The sequence below is a fragment of the Cervus elaphus genome, chromosome 19, assembly GCF_910594005.1.
Source record: "Cervus elaphus chromosome 19, mCerEla1.1, whole genome shotgun sequence".
In the NCBI taxonomy this organism is placed as follows: domain Eukaryota; kingdom Metazoa; phylum Chordata; class Mammalia; order Artiodactyla; family Cervidae; genus Cervus; species Cervus elaphus.
Genome location: NC_057833.1, coordinates 54261981 through 54275450, shown reverse-complemented (window position 1 = coordinate 54275450; position 13470 = coordinate 54261981). Strand labels below are relative to the sequence as shown.

Below are 13470 nucleotides of genomic sequence, written 5' to 3'. Positions count from 1 at the left end.
CTCCCACTGATCCAGTCACACCCAACTTCTTCATAAGTTTGGGCACTCTATCCTGTCCTTAAAAGCATTATTTCAAAACAGCTAACATGAAAAGGAAAATCTTTTCAAGCAAAAGTGGAAGAACAGGGAAAATGAGTGTAATTTCCTGTTTCAGGATAAGAGCTTTCACAAAAGTATATTTAAATGTCACAGGGCAGGCAGAACACTGAGTTCCTACCTCAGAAATGCTTCTTCCCAGCAGGCAACAAAGAAAACCCCACCAGGACTTAAACCCACTCTTGCCCCGCGCACTCCAATACTATCTGCCAGTCAAAAAAAAACACCAAACAAAAGATGATGAGTGCTGTTAGGCAACTCCACTGATCTCTCTGTAACAATAAGGCCAACCAAAGACTAAAGATGAGGAGGACTGAAAGGAAAGCATACACACAAAAGGTACCATGTCAAGTGATATATGAGATGTTTTCAGAAATGAATGAGTTATTCCAGGGCCATACAAACAAAGCAATCTCTTTACTAGAGAGGTGCACCTCTCCTCTGTATATTATTCAAATATACTAACACATGAAAGATCACATCACCTTGTTTATGGATACATTTAATATCCCTTGCCCTTCCCACCTTTCAAAACATAATAGTATACAAAATATAAAATATCTTAAATATTTATAAAAATCGCAAGAAAAAAATAGAACGTATGAAAATATTTTTATCTGAGTTCTCCCTCATTGTTGAGAGGCAGCTTAGTTTGCCTTGAGTTCATAACTGTTGAGCGGATAGGAGTATGCCCTGCCTAATACTATTCTGTCCCGGAGGAGCTTAAATAAAACATAGTAGTTGCAGAAGAGGATGAGAGCCATGGAAAGTGTGTGGTTCCACTTCTCTGACCGCAGCAAGGAATAGAGCTGGTAGAAGACAACACTGCCCTCAATAAGGATAAGCAGATTTAACAGCCTTAATGGACGATGAAACAGGAACTGTAAGGAATTTAAAAAGCAAAATGTTATTTCATAGAAAAGACGGAATTTATTCTCACTTTTTTCCAAAAATCATTTTACAGTTATAGGCTCCTATGTACACTAACAAGTAGATCTGCTTATTGAATGTCAATCAGGCTATTTCTTGCTGTAGAGATCCAAACCCATTCTTTTTTGCTCAAAGTATAATGAAATACATTTTATTTCAATACCCCTGAGACATAGAAACAGATTTATCCAAAAGAACTCTTTCTCAAAAAAAAAAAAAAGTTTTTCCTAGATTATGTCTTATCTCAAATATTTTATTTAAGATAACCACTTAAAATGTAACTGCTTAAAAATGTAAAAATCGTGGTTTGTGGGCTGATCTAAGACATAAACACCTACACTAAACAAGTCTGGAGGGAGGAGTGGTAATATAAGTTGAAATATCAATACAGTAATTTCTTAATTTTTTTCTTAAACTGTTACCCACCAAGCTGTTTTCTTTTGCCCCGTTTTTCTGGATATTGAGAAGTAGGATATACAAAGGCAGAACAGTGAAGAAGGAAGGAAAAATTAGTTAGAATTAAAGAGACTGGCTAAACACAGGGCTCCAAATTCATCACTCTAAGAGGCTGAATCCTAGTTGACTAATAAAAATGGATTATGAATAGAAGACAGTGGTCACAGACTGCAAACTGTGCTAATGGTAGTATATCAGATCTAAAAGAATAAGTTAGAGCTCGGGGCTCAAATCTGAGAATAAAGCCAAATAAATCATCACAACAGCTCTGAAAGGTTTAACTGGGTTCTCAGGATTCTTCTGCAGGAGAAAGAACATGTTTACCCTGGATTTTATTACATGATCCCCAGTAATACCATGTATAATACTGGCTCAGAATTAACATTCTAAAAAAAAAAAACCAGGCAATTTCAGATTCTGTGGCAATTATACCAAATATAATTAAATGTGTAGGTAGGCTATAAACTGAGTAGAAATGTGAGGACAGCCACAGTTACAGGTAGAAGGCCCATTCTAAACTTCGGTGTGCCTTAAGAATTATTTCCAAATATGTAAATGATGCAAATTCCTAGGATTCTTCAGAGATCTGACTCTAAGGGACCCAACCACCACTCTGAGAAGCACTGATTTACCTGTTTGGTCACACAAAATCAGTAATAAGTTCCTTAATCTTTCTTCTATGGTTTCCACCTGATTCTTCAGCTGTCCAACACTAGCAAGGAAAATATTTATCTTTCAAGCAGAAAACTTTAATAAACTATCTGGTTACTGTCAGCTTCCAGGGGACCACAATGGCCAACAGATGCCGTTAACAGCCTGTGGAATTCAGCTGGCTGAATGAAATATTCTGTGTAGAAACCAGATGTTTGTGCAGTTATAACCAAAGTCCACTCCTCCATCTTAAGGCCAATCCCACAGGAGTCAAAGAAATTGTTGTAGTTCCCTCATTCAAAGGCCCTCCATCTCAGCCCACCCACCCCTATTTATAAGCATCCTGCCCTGATGCAAGCAAGTTTCCAGTATTCAATGAAAAAGTCCTTAGTAGTGAACACTCGCAGAACCAGAACGTCCAAGTACCCTCACAAGGAACTGGGAGGGATGAAGGGAGGGATGGGAGCGAGAATGGGATTCAAGTATCAAATGAATGAATGAATGAATAAAATCTCCCAATTCTTTTTCAGAATATGATCTCCATTCAAAGGCAATGCACTGCACTTTGTGCATTTTTACTGAAAACAGTTCCCTGCATGTACCTTCTATTCCCCACTCCCATTAATCAGTTTGTCTTTCTTTAATAAGTAAATATTTCTCCCTCCTAGAGCCAGAATTTCTGGGAAACTGAAAGATCAAACTGAACATAACCCAAGACATAAATCAAATGGGACAAAACTAGGTTTAGTGGGCATCTATGGCTTTTTTCCTTTCAAACTTTTAAGCCTTTTTTCCTTTTAATTTGAAAAAAGGTAAAGACCAGAGATCATGCCATCTGCCTGTGTTTCAAAGAGGAAGCCTAAGTATTTTAAGGAGATGATATACATGAGAAATATCAAAAAATAAAATCATCACATTATTACTATATTAAATATTGCTTAGTGATACACAGATATAATCGGGATACTGCTAAACCAAGCTATTACAAAATTAAAGACTGTAAGATGAAAATGGAAGTCTTAAATAATTGTGTACTTCTTTCAAGTAATATTAAACTCAACAAATTCCACTGTAACTAGAGAAACCAGTCAAGTTATTAAAATTGACATACTGGCATTTCACCTTCAATCTGCCTTTCAGAAGTATTCCCGAAGGACAGAGGCCATTATAGTAGTAAAATAATTACCCTGTATTAATGTCCTGTGCTAAATGTTTACACACAGAGTGGCCTCCTAACACTCCTAAGCTTATGTTTGAAAAGAAATAAGCGGTACTTGCATAAAAGCGGGCATGGGATACATCTGAAGGCACCGCCACGTTGTAAGGCCCCACAGCTCTATACAAGCATCTGCTGTGTCGCACCAACACCCCTTGAGGCCATATTGTATTTTCTGACCAACTAAGGGAGAAAGAAATGCAATGTTAGCATATTGGCAATTACAGATAAGATTAGTGTCTGGCAAAACCAGTTATGTTTCTATGGAAAGGATTAAGTATTCAAGTCTTCATCTGCCTGAATTCTGAAAAGATAGTAATTCCATGGTCAGACTGGAAGGAATTAGAAAGGATTTATTATAACTTCATTGCTATATAATAGAGAGAAAAGTTAACTGCAAAGTTAACTCAGTGTCAAAGGACTTAAGAGGCTTAGGAGAACAAGCAGAAACAAACGTGTAAGTAAGGCATCTATGAGCCAGAAAATCGAGTATAAGCAGGTGGACTGTCACCTCAATCCCAAGTGAGCAGAGTCCACTGGTGGAAATGCTAGAGGAAACAAAGAAAAGTGGATGGTAACAAGACGAGTGGAGAAATTAACACATTATCAAACTAGCATGACATTTACCGCAGAATTACATCCCACAAGCTACAGAAAATCTATTCATTTATCACACTTTTCAAGTGCTTCATATTGTGAGAAGCTATACAGAAGAATACAGAGACACACGAGGTACCAACACACAGACTTTTCTTTTTACTGCTTTCCTGCTTTATTTTTATAGAGGTTTCTCTAGGAAAAAGAAGTTACGGAAGAAGCTTCACTCTTTCCAGCACCAACATAATGGAGTTGGGGTGGGGATGGGGGATCTTCAGGTTAAACTTTTAAAAAAAAAATCTAAGTTAATTCATTTCTTCCTGATTTTGGAAAGGTTAGTTTCCTAGGGTAAGAACTGGGACAGCATTTTAAATATGTTAAAGAAAAAAAAAAGTCTAGCACCCTGAAGCTTTCCCAGTTCAGAAAATGTTCCATCAGCCTTGCTCACACTTACCAGCATTAAAGTGAAGACACACCTCATGGCCATGTGCCATCAGGAGCCTGAAGATGTACAGTACTAGCACTGTGCATTGGATTTTCAATTTTTATTGAAATCTGTCCTTTGCCCACAGTCAGGTTTCTTTTCAGCCTGGCCCAATCTCTTTCAGTTCCTGGGCTTGAAGGCCTGTGCTAATCTGTATCAGACATCAAGGCAAATAATTGAAGGGAGCACTCTGAGGGGAAGAGGGGAAGGGAATGTCACCTTTAATTAGGACACCTTTAATTTCCTAATTTAATTAGGAAAGAATTTCTAGGTGATGAAATTTGTGAAATGTTCAAATTATAAAAGGGAGGAAGATGAAGATGGTCCAGGTCTGAGAGAAAGGCATGATGAAGGGCTCAGAAGCAAGACAATAAAAGGATTCTAAAGTCAAGTCATTTTGGACCATAAGGACCATGCAGAAAAATGACTGACAGGGGGACACAATGAAAGGAATACTCAAAAAGAACTCAATTAGGGACAGTTTTCATTTGAATATAGGAAAAGCAGAGCAACATTCATTAGTGAGTTTAGGAAAAGAAATGCACAAAGATGCAGGCTAATACAGCAACAAAACAAAGAAACAAACAAAAATCAGTAAACAAAAAATAAAGATGCTGGCTAGGAAAATTACTAGAGCAAATCTACATTTATTAGAAAGAAAAGATGAGAGAAGCAAAGGCCAGCTGCCTAAGACAATTAGCTAGCAGCTATTTAACTGTGGCAATGAAAACAAGAAGATGAATCTCATAGTCTTCTAAAGAAAATTAAAAATATATCATGAGTCTTTGAATTTGGGCAAATGGTTAGGACTGAAAGAAAACTCCAAGATGATAGTTTGGGAAACAAATTACACACTCTAGAGTGACTGGGCAGCTGAAAGGCAGAAGGCATTTGAGGAGGGACTGGGGATGGTGGTGGAAATGAGTTAATGTTCCCTGCTTTCAGTTTAGAGTGATGACAAGCACCCATGTGGGCAAAAACTAAAAATTAAATGTTCAAAGCCAAGAACAAGAATGACATACAAAGCAAATAAACATGGTCAGCAGCATGTAAAAAGGTGTTAAATGGTTTGACCCTCTAACCTACTTACATGTGCTGGGGAGCATTGCTGTAGGAGCCATGTTCAAGCTTCTGCCACTTGCCCAGGTGAGCAGCTGATTTATGCAGCAAGTCACAGTACTTGGATGGCAGCAGCTGTGTGGTGAGCATGACAAAAGCATTGATCCACACCATAATGAGGTGCTCACATGACCAGCGCATGTCATAGTACTGGGTACTCTGGAAGAGATGAGAAGAGAGAGAAATGATCCATGTACTGGTGAGCAGGAAGGCAGGGATGGGTGCGTGTACATACGCCCTGCGGACAATGCCACTCTGAGTCACACATGCATTTGTTGTCCTGCTGTCCGTGCAGAAAGTTCAAGAGCAGAGTCCTCCAAAATCCTTCAACCTGACTTTCTGGTTGCATGAGTTAGGGTTGGGAGGGAGAGGCAATTATACTTTAAGTCCTTCCTTTCTAGAAGAAGTGAATGCTCTCTGTGAATGACCACTCCAGCTGCAGACGTGCTTCTCAATGGGTGAAGGAAGGGCACTAAAATGACCCAAAAGATTCTGGGCCCAAGTGACATCCAGACCATTTTTCTCTTCTACCAAAATAAAGTTTAAATAAAGGTTAGATTAAATTCAAGGAAACTCCTGATGACCATGTTAAGATCAACCATGGTAGGCTGTATTTTACTGAAACTTCAGTCCTCTTACGCTACCATATACTGATTCTAAGTACAAGTTTATTCTCTCCAGAAACTGGGGATGGGGGAAATCTAAAAAAAAAAAAAAAAGAAAGAAAGAAAGAAAACAAGAGGGGACCACCACGGGTGCATCACAGATATGGAAATATCTATCCACCAACCAGGTATTAGTGCACTCCAGATGCAGCCGAACTCCACCATCCAGGCTGCCAAAGGGGAGACAGAGAAAAGGGGGATTAAATAAGAAATACCCAGTTTACGTCATCCACACACAAATCCAGGAAGCACAGAAAAGCACGTAACCACTTACCTTCACAAAACACAGGGGAAGAAATGCAACATAGTAGGCACTGAAGAGAGAGTTGAAGAGAACTTCCTTGATTCTGTGGTTGAAATCTGCTTTCAGACATTCTACTTCATTGCGAATGAGGTCAGGAGACAGTGGGCAGCTGTGGGTGGGGATGGGCGTGGCATTATTAAACTGTTCTTTTAGAGACTCCAGCAATAAGGAGAGGAAGTCCTTGGATTTCGCCAAGCCACCCACGGTTGAGGCACTTTCCTCTACCGCCTGGTGCTGAACCACATAGGGAAAGTCTGTGAGAAGGAGATGAGCTCTACTATCTTGGTGGAAACAGCAGAGAGGAACATAAACACCAAACCTGTAGAAAAACATGAGTATGAAAATGAGACCACAGATGCCACCTAATATCAGATCTCATAACTGTGTTAGTAAAATAGTCATGACTCTTCAGAATGAACCTAATATAATGGGGACTTGGCTGATGGTAAATTCATTATCTGGGAAGCTCTTTAATTTCTTCCCACAAAGGCAATATATATTCACTGTAGGATAAGAAACTACAAAAAAATCGTGACAATTACCTAGAAATCACCATTTCTATAATTTTTACAATTGGGTGCATAGGCTTTATATTTTTTCTATGTTTAGCTTCACACAGTATAAACTTTTGTATACTACTGTTTTAACTTTGGGTGTGTGATTATGTAGCTTGTATGTACTGAGTATTTTCTCATGTCATTAAATGTTTTTGTTAACAATTCTAAAAGGTACTACAGTATTCTCATATAGCTACACCATACTTTACCTACTTCTCTCTTGTTAGTAACATACTATTTCTTATTTTCCACTATCGTAATTACCAATGGAGTAAATAATTTCCCACACACATCTTTGTGTACATCTGGTATTTTTTGAAGGGTTGCCTTTTACTTCCAGTTTTCTCTTCTTAGTGACAGGGCTCCCCTGCCTCCCCACAACATCACCCATATCACCATCCTAGTTCCCCTTGGTTATTTTTCTCCACTGAACTGGTAAGATCACGTATTTTACATGTTTATTAGGTTTTTTATTTGGGGTTTTTTTCCGTTGGTCTGACCTCCCCTTACTACAATGTAAAAAGCTCCAGGAACCAGAGATTTTAATCTGTTTATTAGTTCACTGCTATACAAATCTTTGATACTTATAATAGAGGCTGAAACATAGTAGGCACTAAATAAATACCTGATAAGATTAATAAAAACAATTCAGAAGTACAATAGATAAATTTTTACAGGTAAAATTACTTGGCTAGAGGACTAAAAATTTGTGAGACTTTTCATAACTTCTTATAGTTACTCCAAACTTTGGTTCCTTAAAAACATGTTAAACACTTCCCTAAGTCTTAAGAAACTTCCACATTGTAACCTAGTCTGTATTATAAAGTGGTCATTTCAGTGATATAAATTTAGATATTAAAAACAGCAAATAAAAAGACATTTTATTTAGTAAATTTTTTTTTTTTAAAAATTAACAAATGTCACTTGTTCATAGTTCCCTGTAGAGGGAGAGAGGATGAGTTTATTATTAATTAAGAGGACGATGAGCAGCGGCTCTGGGATCCAAAGTGAATGTGCCCTGGAATAGCAGAATGGGAGGGGAGTAAATGCAAAAGTATCAGGCAGAACTCACACATGTGCAAAATTGCAAAAGCTAGAGAAGGCTGCAAGTTCAATACAGCTGAAACCACACATGCAGGAGTGGGGGTGAGAGCTGGGGTGTGTAGTAGATTGCAACGATGGCCCCATTTCTTTACCCTTCCCAGTAGTTTCACCCACTGTCACGTAACTGCACAGCCCTCCTTCCACGTGTGCAGTGACCCTGCCTAATCTCCGTGCTGGGTTCAACAATGTGATCTGTTTTGGCCAATGGGATGTCAGCAGACACGCTAGGATGGGAAGGTTTAGATGGGCTTGTACATTCAGGCCTGTTCTTTTGCCACTCTGTCAGTTTCATGTGACCATGTCCAGAGAAGGTTGCCAGAGCATGAGAGACTCATGGAACAGAGCTTACTTGTCCTAGCTGCCTAAATAGACAGTCATCAATCTCAAACATGTGACTGAACCCAGCTAAGATAAGATTGGGAGAGCCTCTTAACGTCTAGTTGATCCCAACATGTGCACAATAACTACAGAGAGTGGTATGTACGCTACCACAGCTCTGCGGATGTTTGTTAGAGCATCATATGTCAATAGATAACTCATACAGGGTAGCATCAAAGGCTTAGAGCGTGGAGAGTTTTGTGAAGTACAAAAATGATTCATTCAAGAATTTTAAAGAGGGTTACTAAATATATTTAGACATAAAATTTGTTTGAATTACATGCTTATTTCATTGTTTTACAAGGGTATGGATAGCCTCCCAAAATAAGCTTCTTTACATATCTAAAAAGAAATGAAAAGGTTTGCTAGTCATTCTGATGATGGTAACTCTCTTCAGTCTAGCCAAAATATTCGTTGATATATCCATAATTAGCCTTTCCAGTTAGATATGGTTAATCTTCTAAATGATTCAATCAGATATTGCTGGTAAACAGAATAAATAATTTGTTTTCAACTCAGACAGGTGAAATGCTAATCTAGAAATACAGAAACAACTGATGTAAAATATACACCTCATAAAGAATCTGAATCATGAAAAATGAAGTTTATAACAAAGAAAATTCATTCTGTATGAACCAGGCTGATGAGTGCTTTAAATAATTGTTTAAGTATTATAATTAGAATCTAACAGAGTGCAACCAATAGAAAGACTCTTCCTGCCACAAAGTCAGACTTGGCCGAACAGTCTCTGAGTATATCTTTATTTTATACACTCACAACGCATATAAATTCATGCTTATGTTATAGCATCATAAATGGTATAAAGCAATGATTCTCAAATTTGACCTAGCATCAGAATCATCTGGAGGACTTGTGTTAAAAGACAAATTGCTGGGCCATACTTTCTAAAGTTTCTGTTTCAGTTTGGGGTTGATTCCGAGAATTTCTTTTTCTAACAAATTTCTAGGAGATAGTGATGCTCTTGTTCTGGGAGCCACATTTTGAGAACTACTGAATTTAGAGTAATGGTTAAGACAATGGCTCTGGAATCAAAAAGACCTGGGTCTTTCTAATTAATTGTCTAACCACTGGAAAAAATTTCAACTGCTTAATCTGTCTTTACCTATGTCAAAAATTGCTAATTGTCTGCCAATAGCTACTGTTCTCCTGTTCTTTCATAGCAACAGAAATTTTAGTCGAGATACAGCTCCCCTGCTAAAGATTCAGTTTTCCAGACTCCCTTACAATGTATTCTATTAGGGAAAGTGGAGCAAAAAGATAACAGAAGCTTGGGTCCTGACACCATGGAGCTACTACAACTATCCACCATAACTTAAAATACACACTGTACAGGAGAGAGGAATAAATTTCTAACTTTTTAAAGCCTCTAGTATATTGGATCTGTTACAGCAGATTAAATATACTACTTCCTGGGTGATTGTAATGATTTCATGAGGTGATGTTTGTAAGCACCACCTAGCCCAACACTTAACACATAATAAGAGTTGAATAAATGATAGCTATCTGTTAACATCTAATGAAGAAGGTTTTAGCCAAATACAGGTATACAAATTAAAAAACTATGCAAGATATTTAGTTTAATAAGCTAATATCTACAATAATACACCACAATTCAACCATCAGAATGGCTAAAATTTTTTAAATGGAAAACATCAAATGCTGACAAAACTGTGTAGCTGTCAGACTCTTACGGTATTGGTGAAAGGATAAAATGATACCACTTCTTTGGGAAAAAGTCTGATAGGCTCTTATTAAACTAAACATACTCCTACCTTGTGGCCTAGCAATGCCACTCCTACATATAATTCTCCCAAGAGAATGTAAAGGTAGCTTTACAATAAAAGACGTGTATAAGAATGTGTATAATAGTTTGTTTTTTTTTAAAAGAGTAGTCAAAAAATAGAAACAACCCTGATGTCAAATAGAAGGAAAATAAATTATGGTATATTCATGCAATGAACTATTACTGATAATATGTAAACACAGACAAATCTCAAAAACAACATGCTGAATCAAAGATGGTTTGAAAGAGTACATACTGAACAATTCCATTTATATGACATTCTACAACTGGCAACCTAATCTATGGTGGGGGAAAAAAATCATCAAAACAGTGGTTGCCTCTGGGATGCAGAGGGTGGGGTTTGACTGGAAAGGGACATGAAGGAATCTCTGGAGTAATGGTGACATTCCATACTGGGATGAGGTTTTGATTTACACAGGTATATGCATTTATCAAAACTCAGTAAATGTATACAAGATTTGTGAATTTTACTGTATACGAATTTTATGTGGCAAATAAAGCTCATGAAAATCTTCTCCATTGGTACCACTCAGGAACAATCTTAGTTTATATCTATTGCCCCAACTGTATTCCAGTTTAGAAAATAAATTATATGGTCACCCTACCCACTGATTTTTTTGAATTGCCTAAACTTCAGATTTGCATTGAAGAATTTCATTTCCCTCCCTTTTATACCATCATCTGGCATGACCCAAATAATTTCTTAAGACTTACTAATAAAATAGTAAAACTGGAGTACTCACGGGTAGCCAAGGAAAAGGAGATTGAGGACTGAATGGCTTCGGAAGAGATTGACGAGGGTCCAACAAAGTACCCATCCACACAAAGTAAGTAGCACCAAGCGAGCTGATATCAGAACCATGTAGTGAATCATTGATGATGCACCCGCCTTAGTGGCCTATAAGTTTGGAAGCACCAAAAATAAAAGTTTATAAATGACCTTACTCAAAAGCAATGTGACTTCAGTAAGGACTTAGTAAATTTAGAGGAAGATAAACTGGGGGGGGGGGGGGGGGGGGTGGGGGGGGGGGAGGAAGGAAGGAAAGGAGAAAAGAACAGAAGAAAAACTGTCCATCCTGCCTTATTTTCCTCTTTCTTGAAGATTCAGATCACTCCAGGTAGTTAGCTGTTTCCGTCTTGCATTCCCATAGTGCCTCACACAGACCTCCACACACGTTCTTATGAAATTGTCTAATTTATTTACATTGGGGCTTCTTGAAGTATGTTCCATTAACCATACTCATCAGAATCACTGGGGCTGCTCACTGCACATGCAAATTCCTACTTGCTTTCATTATCAGGTATAGTGAACAAACTCACAAGTTAAGGAATCTGTATTTTAACAACCTATCAAGTGATTTTGATATACATAAAAATTGTGAGCCACTAGTCTGACTCCAGACTAGACTGCAATGGCCTCAACAGCAGCAACAGTATTTCTATTTTTCTTTGAATCTTCCCCCCAATATGCTTGCTGAATTAATGTTTAATAAATTATGGAAACTTCAAAAAATAATGAGATCTTCTTTGATAAATCCCTATATAAACAGAAGTTTTTGTTGCTGTTGTTGTTTTACTTTAGCAAACATGAAAATAACGCATGGTCCTTACTTCTAGTTCTTCACATCACAGCTGTTCAAATACTCTTCTTTAATCCTGAATCTTTAAAACTGATTAAATACAGTAAGAAACCACAGTTGTCTAAACATGAGGCTCTGCAATGTAATTTTCTTACAAACTGAACCAGAAAGGAGAGAATGAGTGAAATGCAGGGGAAAATGACAGATTCTTATAAGCTCTGAAAAAGCAATGTCAGAACTCAGAAAAACAATTCTCTGGAGTCAATAGCACATAGAAAAGGAGGAGTTTTTCAGGTACCTTCTATGTATCCATTTCTTAGTTCAACCACATGCTATCAATACACAGCATAAATAATATACACACAATATATGCTGTTTGTGTAGTTACTTACAAAAGCATAGAAGCAGTTAATTAATACTACTGCCTGAGCCTCAAAATTGTGGAGTAGGCTCAAGTTGTTCTCAGTAATAGCATGGCAAATAGTTGCATATTATTCCCAATACATACTTCATGCCAGTGTACCTCATGTGTCAGTCAAGAGAAGGCATTTAAGTCACTGGAATTACTTCAGTGCCTCCACTCTCAAATGTTTATGGTTAGTTAAAAAAAAAAAAAGGCTGTTTCTGCCTAGTGTCACCATAGCAGCAGAACCTGAATGTGTTTATCATTTCTGCCATATTCCAGAGCCCAAGCTCTTAACCACAAAGCTAGTGGAGGTGATGGAATTCCAGCAGAGCAATTTCAAATCCTAAAATATGATGCTGTTAAAGTGCTGCACTCAATACGTCAACATATTTGGAAAACTTAGCAGAGGCCACAGGACTAGTCTTTTTATTCTAATCCGAAAGAAGGGCAATGCCAAAGAATGTTCAAAGTACTGTACAACTGTGTTCATTTCACATGCTAGCAAGATAATGCTCAAAATCCTTCAAGCTAGGCTTCAACAGTACATGAACTGAGAACTTCCAGATGTACAAGCTGGTTTTAGAAAAGGCAGAGGAACCAGGGATCAAATTACCAACATCCACTGGATCATAGAAAAAGCAAGGGAATCCCAGAAAAACATCTACTTTTGCTTCATTAATTACTCTAAAGACTTTAACTGTGTGGATCATAACAAACTGTGGAAAATTCTTTAGAGGTGGGAATACCAGACCATCTTATCTGTCTCCTGAGAAACCTGTATGCAGGTCAAGAAGCAACAGTTAGAACCAGACATGGAACAACAGACTGGTTCAAAATTGAGAAAGGAGCTTGTCAAGGCTGTATATTGCCACCCTGCTTATTTAACTTCTATGCAGAGTACATCATGCGAAATTCCAGGCTGGATGAAGCACAAGTTGGAATCAAGACTGCCGGGAGAAAGATCAACAACCTCAGATAAGCAAATAACATCACTCTAATGGCAGAAAGTGAAGAGGAACTAAAGAACCTCCTGATGAGGGTGAAAGAGCAGAGTAAAGAGGCTGGCTTAAAACTCAACACAAAAAACCAAGATCATGGCATC

At 37.8% G+C, this 13470-nt stretch overlaps 1 protein-coding gene across 1 annotated transcript in view; it reads right to left on the bottom strand.

Moving 5' to 3' along the window:
- Nucleotides 1–490: 490 nt before the first annotated feature.
- Nucleotides 491–13470, bottom strand: part of TMEM39A (transmembrane protein 39A) — a 28488-nt gene continuing 15508 nt past the window's right edge. Inside the window, exons 5-9 of the mRNA XM_043874410.1 lie at nucleotides 11126–11280; nucleotides 6489–6837; nucleotides 5521–5708; nucleotides 3412–3532; nucleotides 491–977 (exon numbers count right to left, since the gene is read on the bottom strand). Of these exons, the coding sequence (XP_043730345.1) occupies nucleotides 744–977; nucleotides 3412–3532; nucleotides 5521–5708; nucleotides 6489–6837; nucleotides 11126–11280 (1047 nt within the window). The 3' untranslated portion in view covers nucleotides 491–743. The remainder of the gene's footprint in view (nucleotides 978–3411; nucleotides 3533–5520; nucleotides 5709–6488; nucleotides 6838–11125; nucleotides 11281–13470) is intronic.